Source organism: Castor canadensis, chromosome 7 (assembly GCF_047511655.1).
Source record: "Castor canadensis chromosome 7, mCasCan1.hap1v2, whole genome shotgun sequence".
Lineage (NCBI taxonomy): Eukaryota > Metazoa > Chordata > Mammalia > Rodentia > Castoridae > Castor > Castor canadensis.
In genome coordinates this window covers 98,013,680-98,032,511 of record NC_133392.1, presented here as the reverse complement: position 1 = coordinate 98,032,511, position 18,832 = coordinate 98,013,680, and the positions used below count along the sequence as shown (strand labels likewise).

Sequence of the window (18,832 nt, the reverse complement as noted above, 5' to 3'; positions counted from 1 at the left end):
ACACATAAAAACACAAAAATCATACATATTAATGGGGTATCATGTGATGTCAATACATGTATACATTGTCATGCTTTAAAGTTTTATTAAATTAAACTGAAATAGAAAAACCAAAAAGCACACAAGTCATAAGTGTTCTGGGATGAAATTTCAATAGTTGAACACACCCATTCTACCAAGATGCAGTTCAAGAAAGAAATTGAATAAAATTAAGTGAGGCCAGCACCCAGAAGTTTCCTTACTAACCCCTTTTAATCACTGTCCTCTCTAAAGGTTACCAGAAACAATTTTTTAAATTTATATAATAGAATCACACATTCTCTTGTCTCTGTCTTCTTTCAATATATCATTTTAATGACTTTATCCTCTTCCTTTGTATTGCTATATTGTTATGCTGTTTATGCCTGTTGCCATGTACTATGTTTTCTAATTTTTTTCTCTCATTAAAAATTCTGTAATGAATATCTGGGTAACTAAAATAGTCAAATTTTTTACCTTCAGGATAAGTACATAGGTGTGAAAATGTAAAGACTTTTTTCTTTTATTGCCAAGTTGTCCTTCAGGAAGGTTTTACAAATTTTGCATTCCTATCACAATGTCTAAGACTTCCAGTTTTCATGGTATCACCCAGAATTGAACACAAAGTGTCAAATGTAATCAATTAACATCCATCACAATATGTATCCTCACTTCCCTTTACTGTATGTAAATAGATTGCAAACATAATAGTCTCTAAGTTCTCTGACAAAGACAAAAACATGGGCTGAGAATGCTAGAAAGGACCTTGAACAGCAGCCAGCTTATTTTCAGTCCAACAAGTTTATTTTCAGATGAGAACACAGCAGTCTAAAGAGGTGAAATATCAGAACAGACAGATTCCCAATGAAAACCCAACTAAAAAACCATGCATGTGTAGAAAAAACACTACAAAAACAAAACAAAATGTGTCTTTGGCACATTTGAAGAAAAGCTAGATAAATGAATTAAATAGAAAGAGTAATAGATAAAATTTCCATTATTTTCATTTAACATTTACCTAAGATCCTATGTGAAGTGAACTAGGAAATAGGAAAAAAGGTGGCTTCACCAATTTAAGAAAAACTTGCAAGTAGAGCATTCTAGAACAATGAATTCCAAGAATTCAGATACCCAAACAAGCAGAGCCTGACTTGAAATAACTTTTGGAAAAGCCCACCCACCCCCCCCCCCACACACACACACACCCCATAGGTTTGAAAAGAAAAAGGTGGGAGGTGAAGATCTGGAACAGGCCTTGAAGACCTCTGGGTGAAGAAAAAGGACAGGTGTTTTAATTGTGTTTTTCAGGAGCACTATGGAAATCTTGCCCATCCCTGTTTTGAGATGGGTTAGGGTGGAACGGGTCAGGGTATCCTGAGCTATAGGAGTTCACCCAGCATGAGGTAGAAGTGTCTAGGAACCATCACCATGGTGCCTGCTGTTTCCTCTCACCTGACACCTGGACCTGCCTTGTCTTCTGCCCACGTAGGAGCTAGTGTTGTAGCTTTCAGTTTCAGTGTCTTGTCTTGATGAGACATTTCACCTGTCTCTCCAGCATAATGGGTGTTAGCTCAATGAATAGCAAAATCATAGACTGTCAGTTGTCAGAATGGAGATAAAAATCATGTCCCCAAAGTCTTCCAGCTAACAAATGGTGGGGCCTGATTGTTGCCAGTTTAACAACAGAAACACAAGACCCCTACTTAAATTTGAATTTCAGATACTCAGTGACTGTGTTTCGTGTAATTATGTGCTGTGCAGTATTTAACTGAGCCTTCTGTATTTCTTCCGGGAACCCCACGGGGCCACAATGAAAGCCTGACTCCCAAGATCACTACAGTTGATTGAAGACCGTGTCATGCATTTCTGAACAGCAGGTCTGTCTGATTTCCAGCAAGAAGAGCCAGCAGGGCCTTTAGATGGGAGGCTGGAGAGCTTAGTAGTACCAGGAAGCCTTTGGCGCATTTTTCCACCTATTACAGGGTTATAAATAGTTAACAGTTTCAAATAACTATTGAAAAAATTGAATGCTATACTATAAATAAAACACTTATTAGACAATATAACAAGCCCAACACATGGTGAACCAGAGACTTTCATGTGAACGGTTTGCAGTGACTTCCTCAGCACTTGACCTCAGAACCACAGCACTGGTGCGAAGTCGTCCACAGCCCCACCACCTGCAGCAAAAGATCCCCACGTCTGCAGCAAAGAGGACCGATCCAGCTTTTAATAAGGCAATGAAAGTATTGACCATTATAACAATTAGTCATTCACGATAGAACCATTATCTCAGCATTATTACATTGTAAACATGAAATGAAAGATCAGCATGGCCTCCCTGCAGTGACCACTGGGGAATTCACAGTAAATTGCCTTCGCTAGATTATCTAGTCTAGGAGCTTCAAATCAGGCTAATCAGCAAGATCACCTGGGGAATGTTTCTCAAATATTATTTTTGTTTATAATGAAAATATTTCATACATACACTAAAGCCAAAAAGCATTGTACAGTGAACACTTATACACCCACCATCTATATTCTACCATTAGCATTTTATTCTGTCTTGTTTTATCACTTGCTGTCCCTCTATCCATCTATCAGAACATCATCTTTTCTCATACATGTCAAAGGAAAATGCAATTATCTGCACCCTTCCCTTGAGGAAATTTTTATAAATTCCTAGGCATCAGCCCCCAGAGAGTTAGAGATCTGTCAGGAATTTTTTCAAACTCCTGGTAACCCTGCTGATGGAGCCCTGCCATCCAACACACTGTCATCTGACAGCAAAGGGAAGAGAAACCTGGCCAAGCACACACAGGCTAAACGTGGCATGCCTCCACCAAAAGTGATGTGTTAGTCAGTTTTCCATCAATAAGAAAAGATTTATTTGACCCTTGGTTTTGGAGGTTCCAGTCCCTGATTGCTTTTGGGCCTGTGGCAGGGCAGCACATCTTGTTGGGAGTGAGAAAATTACTCACCTCATGGCAAAGATGCAAAAGAGAGAGAGGAAGGTACTGGAATCCCACAGCCCCTTTCAAGGGCACACTCCCCGATGACCTAAAGATGGCCCACTACATTCCACTTCTTAAAATTTCCATCACCTTCCAACAAGCATGTGGGGACCAAGCCTTTAGCACATAGGCCTTTGGGGAACATTTCAGGTCCATACTCTAGAAGGTGGGAGCTGCAATTCTTCTGCAGGGAGGAGCACTAAGAAGGACAGCTAGAATATTTAGGCTAAGTAATGCAAGGCAAAGCAGGAAAATACCCATGTCATCCAGCTCCTTCAGGTTACAGACAAGGAAGCTGATCCAGAGAGGCAAAAGGATTCTCCCAGAACCACTCAGCAAGTTCAAAGCACGAGTGACTAGGACCTGAAGTCTTCTAATTGCCTTCTTTGTTGTATATAGGATAACTTAGTGAGGCTTCATTTGTTAATCTAACCATTTTCAAGTGCCTATTATATACCAAGCACTAATAAATCAGGCAGTCTCTGCTATCACAAAGTTCCTAGTCCTATTCAAAGTTCTTCCATATAACCTTCAGCTGACCCTATATAGCACTGGCACATTTCAACACATTCACCAAATAACCTGAGGCCATTGATGCCTTCCAAAACTAAGAGAAATGGTGTCTGTGAGAATAAAGGTCTATTTTTCTTAATTGCTTTGGGTCAGAGAGAGTCAGTTCCCAAAAATTCCATCCTGAAACTCAGCATGGCTTTGGAGTTCATTCTAGATGTAGGATGTTTAAGATGAGTCATGGGCCAGACTGCTAGAATCATTCCTAGGGCACAATCAATTCAAGTTCCAATGACAAATAGCTTCTCTCTGAAAGGGATTATTGTTCAGTCACAAAAACCTGAACTCAGTATTGGGACCCATTTTCATTTAGAGAAACAGAAATATTCTAAGGGACAGAAATATGATCAATTTGTAAACAAATCTGAAGATCATCTAGAAATAGGGTAGTTTGATTTGCAAAAGATATTTGGTACCCTCATAAGCTATAACTATGAAGACCCTGGTCTTTAAAGATGTTAAAATAGAACCACAATAAAAAAAAATACTTCATAAAATCATGGAATGTGGGCTGGGGATATAGCTCAAGGGTAGAGCACTTGCCTAGAATATGCAAGGCCCTGGGCTCAATCCCAGGTCCTGCAAAAAATACCGACCTTGGATTATAAGAGGTAGGACTTTAAGCATCACCCATGCTCACTGCCTCATTTCACAGGCAATAATTGAGATGCTTATTAGTGTTTTACCGTGCAGACTGCTGTTCCAGGCATGGACGTGCATCACCCCTCTTGTCCTCACAACCAGTATCACTGTGAGCATCTGCACTTTGAAATTGAACTAGTTGAAGCTCAAAGGAGATAAACAACTTAATCAGTCATCTCACCAGATGGAGAATGCCCCAAGATGTGAACATGAGATGTAAAAACTTCACTTTTATGTGAAAGGGAATAGAGTTGTCACTATGGAGCCAAAAGCTCCTACATATTCTCTCTAATCAACAGTCATCTGTGCCATTGCACAAGGTTCTAGGGACAGCCAAGGAAATGAAGAAGTTTCTGCTTTCTGTGAGCTTAGCCTGGCAAAGGAAGAAAGAGAGAAAGGGCTGACCACTTGTCTGAGAGCCAAAAGAGGAGAGACTTTCAAGATGTTTGTTGAATGAGGGCTGGTGAAGTGGTTCAAGAGGTAGAGCTCCTGCCTGGCAAGCGTGAGGCTCTGAGTTCAAACCCCAGAACCACACACACACACACACAAAATGATACTGAGAAGTCAAAGATATTAAAGAGTAGAAGAAAGCTGTAAAATAATATGACATTTATGCAATCACTGTTGAACTTTAAAAGACAATTACAGAGATCAATGAAGGCAGAAGATAGTTTCCAACAGGAGAAGCAGTCAATGAATGAGGAAGAAATGGAAATGGGCAGTTCTAGACTCCTGAAAAAAAAAAAAAGAATAGAAAGATAATCAGTGAACACAGACCATGTTAGAAGTATTTTCACCTGGATTAGAGAGAACAGAGCATGTTGTTACATAGAAGAGAAGGTTCCAATGGAGAAGAATAAATTTAATGTGGACAAGAGAGTATCACATACTTGGAGCAGGCAAGAAAGTATTCATTCATCATAAAATTAGCTATTCTTTCACTGCTGTAACAAAGCATCATCTGTTTCAGGCTTTGTGTTTGTTTCAGGCATGGTTGGGAGCAAAGCAGACTCAGACCTTGCATTCATGGACCACTGAGTCTAATAGGAGATATAGACTTTAAGAATTGAACATTAGAGCTGTGGTAGAGTGGCTCAAGAAGTAGAATGCCTGCCTAGCAAGCACAAGGCCCTGAGTTCAATCCTCAGTATGAAGAAGAAGAAGAAGAGGAGGAGGAGGAAGAAGAAGAAAATTGAAAATTAGATAGATAGATAGATGATAGAGATCTAGATAGATATATAGAAAGAGAAATAAATGTTACTGTGAACAAAATGCCAAGGTGTTACAAGAGCCAAAATAGAGAAATTAGAGTTAGGCTGAATAAGTTGTATAAAAGTCTTCCCAGCAGGAGAACAAAGGGATAGAAAACAAAGAAAGAAGTTACAAATATTTTGAAAATGTTAAGGAAATAAAATGATTTTGTCTTCCTAGTGGTAAGAGAATTAAAATGTTAAGAGTAGAATAAGAAAATGTCTGAGGACAGTAGGAAAATACTATCTAGAATCCATCCACAGACCTCTAATTCAACACCAGCAAAAGAGGAATTGATTTACTAAGAGGCATTAAAAGCTGTTGTGAAATTACAAAGCATGACCAAGTTGGCTTGGTTTTCTTTCTCTCTGGAGGGATTCTTAGCAACCCAAAGTAGATGCAAATAAAACAAATGCCAGGCTGTCATAAAGAGGGAAAGAGCATTCAAAGAAAGGGCCTGGTGTCCAGCTGGAAAGAGGTAGGTGAAGCCCAAAGGATATGGTCCATCTTGATCATATCATGAAACAACAAAGAACAAGTTAAGAAGTGAGGTCAAGGAAAAAGGGAGCGAAAGATGCCATCAGAGTAGGGGGATAAACTCAAGCAGTGAACTCTCAGGTTCAGTCAGATCTATAGGAAGCTGAAATTGAGTTCTCGATAAGGGTCACTGGTGCCAAGGAAGTCTAAAGGACTCTAGTGCTGGGTTGGGATAGGAACGAAGGCCTGGGAATCTTTGCTGATGTCAATCAGAACCCAGAGAGCACTGTGCTTTCTGCTTTGCCTTAGAGAAAATAAGTTTTATGAGTTCTCTAAACCAGATACATGTATCTGTGTGTCCACTGTGAAATGCACATGTACAAATGTGTACACACACAGATATACCTTAGAAACCTGCAGGTAGTCTGGACTGTCTAAGTGCTGACTAGGTGCCAAATTTGTTGCTGATTTTGGATTATGTTTAATTCAAACCTCCATATGCTGGATGTTGTGACTCAGGAAGAGCTAGACAGCTGATTAACCTCATTTCATTGTAAATAGCATTTGCCAAGCACCAACTTTTTGGCAGAGACAAGAGGAGTTTTTGATGAGATCTGGCACAAGGGGACAAGTTTCAGGTATCTTTCCAAGTGTAAATCCAATTGAGCTTAGTAACTGGCCAAGTATGGGAGATGAGGAAAGAGAGTCAGAAAAGGAATGAGGCAGAAAGTTCCTTGTTTTCTCCCCATTTTACAGATGAGGAAACTAAGTCTTAGAAAATGCTGGTCCATAACCACGTGACTAGTAAGTGGCAGATCCATCTGTCCTGTGCCCTTCACAATACATCACATCTGCTTCCCTTCCACCATTATCTGCAGTACCCATCTGTGCCCACGTCACATGGAGGATCCCAGACTCGGTCTTATGATCTTCCTTACTACATTTCCCCCGGGTTGACAAAGGTAATTAATTATTCACCCCCATGCCCAGTGTTTCTGTGTTGATGTTTAAAGGCTCTGCTTATAACCCTGCCACACCACGGTGATGGTGAGTGGTGAGTCACCTGTCACTACACCCCCCCTTAGACTGTCTGCTTGGATAGAAAGACCCAGCTCTGAGTCTCTTCATTCCCAGTGTGGGTTTTGTGGAGGTTGGGTTTTTTGTTGTTGTTTTTGTTTTGGGGGGGTTGTTGTTGGTTTTTTGTTTTGGCAGTATTGGGGTTTGAACTCAGGGCCTCACACTTGCTAGGTAGGTACTCTACCACTTGAGCCACTCTGCCAGCCATCCCAGTGTTTAACATAGTGCCAGACAAGACAAGCTGCTCAACAAATGTGTTTCCATGAAGAACCATATTAACAGGAGTCAGACTTAAATCCAGGTTGCATCAAGGATCAAGCAGTTAACAAGATACAATAAAATGTCACAAAGGACAGCTCTGTGCCATTACTAAGGAAAACACTTAAAAATAAAAGTGTAATCGAAAACTTAAGTGAATACATTTGTTTGTGTTTGGGATTCAGCTAATTACCTACCTGACATCTTTATTTGTCTGGGCTTTCGTTCTGGGCCCAGAATGTGTTGTACCATGCCAACTTTGCTATTTCATTTTCTCCTGAAGTCAAGTACCTGCAACAATTACTTAGGAGGCAGGTCCTGGCCTTGTAGAGCTGATGAGTCCAGGAGCTGTCTTTAAGAGAAAATTGCTCCTGTAAATAAAGAGCAAAGTGGAAAAGGTGACCCAGGTGGGTATGTTAAGGTGACGCTTGTCATTTCAGTCCCACCTCAGAAAATACCAGGTACCCAAGAACAGGGCTTCAGTGACTCAGAACTCCTGGTACTTTCCTCCCCCTTCTGTGGACAGGACGGGGAAATAGTCTGTACTATGGACGAACGGTTCACAGTATTCATGCTTTTCACAATATAGCACCTTTGGCCTCACATGGAAAAAAAATGAGGGGGTTGGAGGTAGTACTGGAGTTTGAACCCAAGGCCTCAGGTTTGCTAGGCAGATGCTCTACCACTTGAGCCACTCCTTCAGCCCTTCTGTGTGTTGGGTTATTTCCAAATTAGGGTCTAGCCAACTGTCTGCCTGGACTGACTTCAAACTGCAGTCCTCCTGATCTCTGCCTCTTGAGTAGCTAGAATAACAGGCATGAGCCACTGGTACCCAGTCAACATGGAAAATCTTTTAAATCACATTTAAAAGTCTTCCACTTTTTCCTTTCCTGAAGTATTGACAAACCCCTTCAAATGGAATCTCACATTCTAGACTCTGTAAGTCACACCACCAGGCATTGTATATGGGTCTTCCCAGGGTGTGAGTCTGCAGTAATGACACAGTAAAAATCACCTCCAGGACAGGAAATGTAGCAGCTCCGCATCTGCCATCAGTCACCTTGTCACCAGAGAACACAGCCCACTCAGTCTGAGAGGTGGTTCCCCAAAAGATTTTCGTCTCATGTAACAAATTATCCTGGAGGGATATCAAAGGCCCTGTTGTTTTTATTTAAAAGTCATAAGTTAAGACCTCAAAGACAGATAGGTGACAGGATATGAAATTCGTGTTTCCACCAGCTTTTGGGGCCTTCATCTCAGTGAGAAAGTCACTTTGTTCTCCCCATGTGATGCCAAGGGAAGAATCAAGCCATTGTGTAGATTACTTAAAATTCCACAGTTCCTGCACTGTTTGGCCAAAAAATGCTAAGAATTTGCAGCTGTTGCTCCCACGGAAGGCTTCTAACTGGGGCAGCGGATACAGCTTAACACACAGCTGTTGTTAATTTGAACTGAAGATTTTTAATTGCCTTTATGTCAAGATTTATTAAATAACATTTTAGAGGAGCAAAAACTATAATAGTCATATTAGTAGGAGGCCAAAGGAAGAAAATAATTGGAACACAGCATTTTTGCCTTGTAAGCCAAGTCTGAAAATATCTTTTCCACATGACCAGCTCCCAGCCATCCTAGGAAAAGAGTTTCCAGGTAAATCCAAGCCCCAGAAGCCCTGTGGCCTCCGCATCAGCTCAGCTGCTTGCTTCTCTTAGTCATTTATCTGGAAGCACTTCTTCCCCTAAGTAGTCTTCCCTTGTTCCCACACTCTCCATTCCTATTATATCAGCAGACTGGAGTCCTCAGGCTCAAAGCAAATGCCATTCCTCTAAGTGCCCTGCATCATTTTCCCAAGCCTCTGTAATTGTTGTTTTCCTAGTAGTCTGGCCCATCCATGACAATACAGGGTAGGGGAGAGCTGAACCCTTTCCACTTGGCATAGAGCAGCATCTGGGTGAACAGAAGATAGAATACGTGGACCTTTCCTGAATTTTCTGCCAAGGGAAAGAAGGAGGAGTGACAGAGGGACAAACTAATGTCTTCTCCTTAAGAGGGATGTTCCAACCACCCTGAGAAAGGAGTTTTGAAGAGGAAGAAAGGCAAATTGCAGAATAAGTCATAAATCCTCACTATACTCTCAATGATGTTTTACATTTTAACAATAAATGTTCCCTTTTGACAGAGAAACTGATTAGTCAGATGTGAGGGAACACTTGCAATGTTCAAGGTGCTATGCTGGGTGCTGAGAGCATGAGGGAAGTCCCCAGGGCAGGGGATCCTGGGGGACCTGGAGACCAAGGTCAAGCAGCCTGAGAGTGGCCGCCCCAGTGCTATTCACCACTGGCTCTCACAGAACTGGGGTTGAGAGTCCTAGTTCCTACCCAACGGGAATAGAGCATCCCATCTGGCCTAATGGAAGGGATGGTCTGGACAGTTAGGAAAGAGGATAGAGGGTAAAGGAAATGCAGTATTATCCATGCACAGAGATATGCACAATTGAATTTATATAATGAACATATGTAATGTGTATGGTATACATATATACATTCAATGAAATATTATTCAGCCTGAAAAAAAGGGAAAAAAACAAGGAAATCCTGCCACCTGAAATATGGACAAACCTTGAGAACATTATGGTAAGTGGAATAAGGCAGGGACAAAAAGACAAATACCGCATGATCTCATTACATTTTAAAAAGTTGTATTCATAGAAATAGAGTAGAATAATGGTTGCCAAGGACTGGAGGGTAGGGAAAATGGGGACATATTGGTCAAAGGCCCAAACTTAGCCAGCAACTGGTGACTCACGCCTGTAATCCTAGCTATTTGGGAGGCTGAGATCAGGAGGATCTCAGTTTGAGGCAGATGGGGCAAAAAAGTTTGTGAGACCCCCCATCTCAACCAACAAGCTAGGCCTGGTGGCGTGTGCCTGACATCCTACTACATAGGAGGCTAAGATCAGAAGATGGAGATTCCAGGGCAGCCTAGGCAAAAAAGTTCCTGAGACCCCATCTCAACAGAAAAAAGTTGGGTGCCGTGGCATGTGTCTGTCATCCCAACAGTAGTAGGAAATCTAAAATAGAAGGATCACGATCCAGGCCAGTCTGTCTCCACAATAACCAAAGCAAAAAGGACTGGAGCATGGCTCAAGAGGTACAACACCTGCCTCTCAAGTGCAAAGCCCTGAGTTCGAATCCCAGTACTACCCAAAAGAGGAGGACAAAGAGAAAGAGGAGGAGGAGGAAGGGTATTTTATGCTAAGGACCAGAAAGAACAAAATCTCGGTGGCCTGGAGTATGTGTGAGGCATTGTGTGTGTGTGTGTGTGTGTGTGTGTGTGAGAGAGAGAGAGAGAGAGAGAGAGAAATGTGAACTCAGGGCTTTGTACTTGCAAAGCAGAGGCTATACCATGTGAGCCACATTTGCCATCCATTTTGCTCTGGCTATTTTAGAGATGGGGTCTCCAGACTGGCTGCTAACTGCAATCCTCCCTATCTCAGCCTCCAAAGTAGCTAGGATTACAGGCATGAGCCACCAGCACCTGACCAAAGCTGGCCTTCTTGAGGAACTGTAGTTGAACATGACAGTGTTGGGGGAGGGTAAGAAATGAAAAAAATAAGAGATGGAAGTGCTTAGTACCCTAATTTGATTATTACACATTGTATACATATATTGAATCTTTCTATGTCCCATGAAGATGTTCAGATATTATGCCTCAGAAAAAACAGAAATGGAAAAGAGAAAAAAGATGGGATGAGGTTGAGGAGACTTAAAATGCCACTCAAAAGACTATGGATTTTGTTCTGTGGGGCAGGGGAAGCCTCAGGATGCCATGGAGCTAGAGTAACATGGTTTTCAAGCCAGCATATCTGGTGGGCTCCAGAACCTCACCCATTCACTTCCACAGGCAGAGGCTGAAATACCGCCATGTGCCAGAGAGAGACTGAGGAACTGAACTGTGGAGAAGAGTGAAGGGAACGCCTCAGCCAGAGTCCAGGGCTCAAATCCTACGCTTGCTCCTTACTGGCCACACAGCCTAAGGCAATGGAATTATCTTTGTGCCTTCACTTCCCCATCTGCAAAATGTGGGCATAACAAGGTTATCTTAAATTCATATACATAAAATGCTTAGAACAGTGATTAGTACAATAAGCATTTAGTAAAGGTGAGCTATTAATATTTTTGGATGTCACACACTCTGACTTAGCAACTAGCTGAACATGGGGGTTAATGGAAAGAGTCAAAAAATGCAGTGTTCAAGCCTGATGCCAGTGGTTCACGCCTAACTACTTGGGAAGCTGAGACTGGGAGGATCAAGGTTTGAGCCAGCCCAAGAAAATAGTTTGAGAGACCCCATCACCAAAATAACCAGAGAAAAATGGACTGGAGGTTTGGCTCAAGTGGTAGAGAGCCTGCTTTGCAAGAGCAAAGCCCCAAGTTCAAAACCCCAGTCCCACCAAAAACAAAAAAAAATGCAGATACTCAGAATTAATAATAACAGCTAGAAAAAATCTATTGAGGAACATTTTACAAAACTACCTGTAATCGTCAAAACTGTCAAGGAAACTCAGAATGTGTCCCATACTGAAGGAGACCAGAAGGACATGACAACTAAGGCAACTCGTGATTCTAAACCTGGTTCATTTGCTCTTCAGAGGATAGTCAGTTGATTGGGACAATTGATTGAAAGTTGAAAGCGGTGTGAGGCTGTAGTTATCTAGGACGATGTTCTTGTTCCCTCATGTGGGGAAATGATGCTAAAAGGTTCTACTCTCCAGTGTTTCACAGTGTTCTCTGTACTTCGCTTACAACTCTTCTGTAGGTTTGTGACTGTCTGAAAAAGAAAAACAATTTCTTTTTAAATTAGCAGCTCATTAGGTTTGGCAGCCAATTCTTTCACCTGAGCATCAGGCTCAGTTCCACAAGAACCTTCTCTGATTTGCATCACTGTCAAACGTAGCCACCATGCCTCTCCTCTGCGATCCTGAAACAGGCTGAACCCCTCCTCAGCTGACCACTTCCACCAGCTCCACCCGCTCCTGTGTCTGTCCCTAAAACCTGACCCCTCCAGGAGTTAGCTCCTTAAACTCCAGGACTGTGCCTCGCCCTCCATTTGTGCCCATGGCCCCCAGAGCAGCTCCCAGGATGTGAAAAGGCCTCCCCAGGTGCCTGTGAAGGAAACCTGAGCCTTGCTCACCACGGTGGCCACAGTCGAAAGGGAGGCCCCGTGCTTGGAATGCATGTCTGACACATGACTCCTTTTCAAGGTGGCCCTGGCTCTGGCAAAGGCACACAGTGTGAGAAGCTGGTGAGGAAATACGGGTTCACCCATCTCTCGATGGGCGAGCTCCTACGTAAAGAACTGGCCTCGGAATCTGAAAGAAGCAAACTGATCAGAGACATCATGGAACGTGGAGACCTGGTGCCCTCGGTAAGCCCCGCCCCTGCCCTTGGCAAGCCACGCCCCCTCTCGGTAAGCCCCGCCCCTGCCCTTGGCAGGCCACGCCCCCGCTCTCGGTAAGCCCCGCCCCTGCCCTTGGCAAGCCACGGCCCCGCCCTGAGCAGCAGCCTTTTGGACAAGGTATCCACCTGGATTCTGTAAAGAGATGAAGCTGCAAAAACAAAGGAACCCACAGGGCCTGGAGCTGGATTTTATTTCTCCTAGGTGACAATCCAGAGGTGGGCAGGTCTGCAGCAAACAGCCCACTGTCCAACCAATTTGCACAGGCCCAGGTTCCTTGACCAGCTCCTTAAATGTCAGCTTAGTTCTCATTTTCCCCCAAATCCAGCCCCTCGCTGTAGAGTTAAAAATCTTCAAAACAGAGAGCTGGTGGAGTACCTCAAATGGTAAGAGCGCCTGCCTAGCAAGTGTGAGGCCCTGAGTTCAAACCCCAATGCCACCAAAAAAAAAAAATCTTCAAAAGAGTGGAAGTACTGGTGGCGCACACCTGTCGTCCCAGCTACATGGGAGAATGAGATTGGGAGGATCACGGTTTGAGGCCAGACCAGGCAAAAATGTTTGCAGTACCTCATCTCAACTGGAAATAGCTGGGCATAGTGGTACGTGCCTGTCATTCCAGCTTACAAGGAGGATCTTCGTCCAGGCTGGCCTGGGCAAAAAGAGAGACCCTATCCCCAAAATAGCCAGAACAAAAAGGGATGGAGGCATGGCTCAAGTGATAGAGTGCCTGCCTAGTAAGCACAAAGCCCTGAGTGCAAAGTTCCACCAAAAAACATTTTACAAAAAAATCTTCGAAACATTGGTGAATGTGGAGGTAAGGAGCCTAGCATTAGAAGCTTTGAGGAAACAACAAAAAAACTTTTTGGTCTAGCTTATGGCATTATTTAAAAAATTTATAATGCCTTCCTGGTATAATTTAAGTAAAGAACATCCCTTTGCTAGTGTCTTTTTTTTTTCCTCTTCAAATCATATTTGTATCTGTGTCTGCATGAGTATCAAAAAATATTCATTCTTGCATGTTGGGTCTCACTGCAACTCTATAACCAGGGCTTGTGCAATGCAGCCTCTACTGTCTCCCACCTGGAGGCCAGAACGAGGCTCATGAAAGGAAAACTGACATTGCACTTTTCTCATAACCCCACGCCCACCCCAGCACTCTTCACAGAAGCCAGGGGGTTTCTTTAAAATGCTTACCTCACTGTGCTGCCCCCTTCCTCAGAACCTTCCAGCAGCTGCCCATGACCCTCAGAATGAAATCCGAGTCTTGGCCATGGCTCTGGCCTCCAACTACCTCACCTGGCTGGCTCCCACCAAGCCTCTGCCCTCCTCCTCATCCCTCACACAGGTCAGCTACTCCTGCCTCAGGTCCTTTGCATTGGCTATTTCCTCAGCCTGAGTGTTCTTCTTTCATATACTCACACAGTTTGCTCCTTCACTTCATCTAGACTCTGCCTAAATGTCATGATTTATCAAACAGGCCTTCTCTGACTACCCTCTCTGGAATAACATCTCTAGCATTTTATATCTCTTTGCCCTGCCTTAATTTTGTGCCTATCAGTTATCTTTAGCTGTTATATATTCATTTGTTTATCTGTTGTCTTCCTCATTAGACTATAAATGTCAACCGGAGTTAATTCACAATTATCCAGAGAAGAATTCTGACTACACATGGGACGGCTTCATTCGCAGAGCTCTTGCCAAAAGCAAGAGTGCAGGGAACTCCTCTATTTCCTCAACAAACGCAACTGACCATATGCTGCCCAACCCCTCCCCAAACTTCCATGTTCCTGCCCCCTTATTTTCCATATCAAAATTTTCCACATCAAAAATTTTAAATACATTTTTATTAGGATATATTCATAATATGGGGGGGTTCATAGTGACAATTCTGATTAGACTTATATTGTACATTGGTTACATTGCCCCCATCATTTCTCCCCCTCAGCTTTCTCCCACCCCACTTAAAGCAATTGCAAGAGGTTTTCTAGTTCTGTCTTATATAGGAGTATGAAGGGGAGTCTCAATGTATGCCCTCTGTGAGTGTGCTTTACTTTGGTCTGTTCAATCCCTTTGAATACTCTCCTTTCCCCTTTGCCTCCCAAACCCCACTTTTCAACATCTTTCAATTCACATCCTTCTGTCCTCTACTCTCACATCTTATGATGTGCAATATTACTGTTGTCTACCATTCTCTTTTCTTTTCTTTTTCCCAGAGTTCCAGAGTTACAAATGTGTTCTATAACTGAGTTTGTATATGATCATGTTTGTTTTTGTGTATATGTTTATCTTTGGATCTGTCTTCCACATATGAGAGAAAACATGTGTCTTTTGTGTTTCTGAACCTAGCTAACTTCACTTAACATGATGTCCATTTACTTTCAAACCCTATGTCATTATTCCTTGTGGCTGAGTAAATACTTCATTGTGTATGTATACCACAATTTCATGATCCATTCATCAGTTGTAGGTCGTCTGGGTTGTTTCCACAGCTTGGCTATTGTGAATAGTGTTGTGATGAAGATTGGTGTACAGGGGTCTCTACTGTATCCTGTTTTACGTTCTTCTGGGTAGATCCCAGGAGTGGTATCACTGGATCATATAGCAGTTCTATCTCTAGTTTTTTGAGGAATCTCCATACTGCCTTTCATAATGGTTGTATAATTGCATAATTTGCATCCCCACCAACAGTGTATAAGGGTTCCTGTTTCACCAGATCCTCACCAGCATTTGTTGTTGTTACCCTTGATTCTGGCCATTCTAACTGAGGTGAGATGAATCTAAGTTTTGTTTTGATTTGCATCTCTTTTATAGCCAAGGAAGGTGAACACTTCTTCATGTATTTACTGACCATTTGTTCCTCTTCCTTTGAGAATTCCCTTTTTAATTTATGTGCCCATTTCTTCATTTGGGTGTTGATTCTTTGGGGGCTGAGTTTTTTGAGTCCCCTGTAGATTCTGGATATTAGACCCTTGTCAGATGAGTAGCTGGCGAAAAGATTTTCTCCCATTCTGTGGGCTGTCTCTTGAGTCTGGTGACTGTTTCCTTTGCTGTGCAGAAGCTCTTAAGTTTGATACAGTCCCACTTGTTCATTGTTTCTGTTAGATGCTGAGTCTTTGGAGTTCTGTTGAGGAAGTCATTCCCTATACCTATCTGTTCTGGTGTATTTCCTATTGCTTCTTGGAGTTGTTTCAAAGTTTCAGGCCTTATATTAAGGTCTTTGATCCACTTTGAATTGATTTTGATACAGGGTGAGAGACAGTGATCTAGTTTCAGTCTTCTGCCTGTGGTTATCCAGTTTTCCTAGGAGCATTTGTTGAAGAGGTTTTCTTTTCTCCATCATGTGTTTTGGGCTCCTTTGTTGAAGATCAGCGGCTATGGATGCGTGGACTTATGTCTGGATCTTCTATTCTGATCCATTGGTCTTCCTGTCTGTTTTTGTGCCAATACCATGCTATTTTTATTGTTAGGGCTCTGTGCTGTCACTTGAGATCAGATATTGTGATGCCTGAAGTAGTGGATTTTTTGCTCAGAATTGCTTTGGCTATTTGAAGTCTTTTATATTTCCATATGTATTTCAAGATTGATTTTTTTCTATTTCTGTGCAGAATGTCATTGGAATTTTGATAAGGATTGCATTGAAAATGTAGATTGCTTTTGGTAGTATAGCCATTTTCACAATGTTGATTCTACCAATCCATGAGCATGGACGGTCTTTCCATCTTCTGAAGTCTTCCATTTCTTCTTCAGTGGTTTATAGTTTTCATTAAAAAAGGTCTTTGGTTTCTTTTGTTAAATGTACTTTATTGGTTTTGAGGCTATTGAGAAAGAGATGCTGCTAGGGAATGCTACTTCATACCTACTGAAAGTAGATATCAAGTTTTATAAAATATTTACTGGAAGAAAATTAACAGTGAAATATATTTTATATTTTTCCTAGTTTTAAACTGCTCTGATGCTTAGTTTATGGAGTGCTATCCTATGAAATAGGGCTACCATGTTTCATGTAATCAGATGCCATTATTTTAAGACACACCTCTCCTCCCCAGGCAAAAATAACCAGTGAGGACATGCCAGTAAGAAAAAACACTTACAATTAGACTGGAACCCAGTGCCCATTGTGAGCCTCCCACCAATTTCCTAGTCATTAGGTTGTGAGGGAGGGGAGGGAAAGGCAAGACTTAGAACCGATGGAATATGGAGTACTGCTATGTGCCTTGATCTCGTCTGAACTTCCCTCCCTCCCTAAGAGATTGGCTGGAGGAGACTTGTGGTAATTCCAGGCTGTGATTCTGGTGTTGTGCAGCTTAGGTCCTAACCTCTGTCCCTCTGCTGCAGGGCATCGTTCTGGAGCTCCTGAAGGAGGCCATGGTGGCAAGCCTCAGCAACACCAAGGGCTTCCTGATTGATGGCTACCCTCGGGAAGTGAAACAAGGAGAAGAGTTCCGACGCAGGGTGAGCTGCCATTACAGGGTTTTCCAGAAGAAACATAGAGTTAAGGACAAACTCAAGGTCAATCTTTTTCCCAGTTATTTTATTCAAATCTTTCCATTACAAGATGGCAGAAACTCAACTCAAGCTAGCACCAGAGAAGGGGGAAGTGAAAGGGGGTTATTGACTTAACTAAAACACCCAGTACTGGTTCAGATTTGATTGGAGCCAGCTATCCAGATTTGCCATCAAAAGTCTTACTCTCTACAACTTTTAGACTTTTCTTTCCCCTTCATGTTGGCCTTGTTTTCTTCCTGTTTCCAGCTAAATGCCCTCACAGAAGTTTCACAGTGGGTCCAGCACAAGAACAAGTGTGTGTTTCCTGGTCCTGGATTAGGTCATGGCTGTCTCCGAACCCTTCACTGTGGCAGAGGGGAAGGGGAGTAAACATGCTGACTGAGCCAACCTGGAGGACCCAGAAGGGATGGGAAGGGAGGTGGGTGGGCACCCCCGCCTGAGCCACACAAACTGAGAGGGGAAGGAAATGATCCCAGGAATAATAGGGATGCCCTTACACAAGATCATGGGGAAAGGGTGCTGGGTAGCAGAACCCAAAATGTACCTCCTCCAACACCACAGTCCAGCCTTCCCAACCCACCTTCTCCAAGCAGGAGGTGTGTCAGGGCATTCACAGAGATCAGTAGGAAGCAAACACCATCCCAGCTGTAGCAGTTGCCTGTAACTTTACAACATCCAGGCAAGACAGGGACAATGGCCCATGTTTGTTACACAAAGACAAACCCCAGAACCTACAAGAAACTCGTATTTCTATAGCTGTCTCTTTGGGCCAGTTTTACATTTTCATTTGCATTCTTTCATTTAATGGTTTTGTAAATGGCCTTTTTAGATAGATGGGGGTGTACTGTCCTTGTGTTAAGGTGATGAATTAAGTCTAGAGAGTCTTAATGACTTGCCCATGGTCACACAGCTGATGAAACTGAGTAGTCAGTGACAACTGTGGTAGGACTAAGATTTGAGGACCCTATCCCCATCTACACAGCCACACTGATGAAGGAGAATTGAACTTTGTGTCCCAGGGTTGGCTTTCACCTCTTTCTGGTTCTGTTTCATTAACTTCCTAGGTGGTGTTTCTATTGACTCATCCAGAATCAAAGCAAAGCTTCCCAGGTCCGGGTGGCAAGAGTGGCCACAGGTGGGCGTGAGCAGGGAGAGTGGATCTGTGTGACTGAGCCCTGTGACTGTGGTGGTTATAGCAGCTAGTAGACCCCGGTGGGGATACTTATGCTCTACAACTCTAATTAGCTTTCTTCCACAAAGCAAACTGCTTCAGAACCACATCCACCAACCTCAATATAAGTCAGCTCAGGGTTGTTGTTGTTTGTTGTTTTTATAGCCCATGCTGGCCTCAAACTCCTGATCCACCTTGCTTTAACCTCCCAATGCTAGAATTGCAGGCATGAGCCACCATACCCAGCCTCAATATAAATTTGCCAAATTGAAATTGGGAAGATTGTTCTTTTTTTAAATTTCAAATATACATAATAAAATTTTACAGTCACAGCCATTTTTAAGGGTAGAGTTCTTTAGTATTAAGTATATTTGTGCTGTTGTGCAGACATTAC

The 18,832-nt window shown here is 42.6% G+C and overlaps 1 protein-coding gene across 2 annotated transcripts in view; it reads left to right on the top strand.

Annotated features, from left to right (window-relative positions):
- The window catches only part of Ak5 (adenylate kinase 5), a 279,023-nt gene that overhangs the window by 239,113 nt on the left and 21,078 nt on the right, over positions 1–18,832 (top strand). For both annotated transcript variants that reach the window (XM_074079730.1, XM_074079729.1), the window contains exons 11-12: positions 12,568–12,731; positions 17,097–17,213. In XM_074079730.1, the coding sequence (XP_073935831.1) occupies positions 12,568–12,731; positions 17,097–17,213 (281 nt within the window). The remainder of the gene's footprint in view (positions 1–12,567; positions 12,732–17,096; positions 17,214–18,832) is intronic.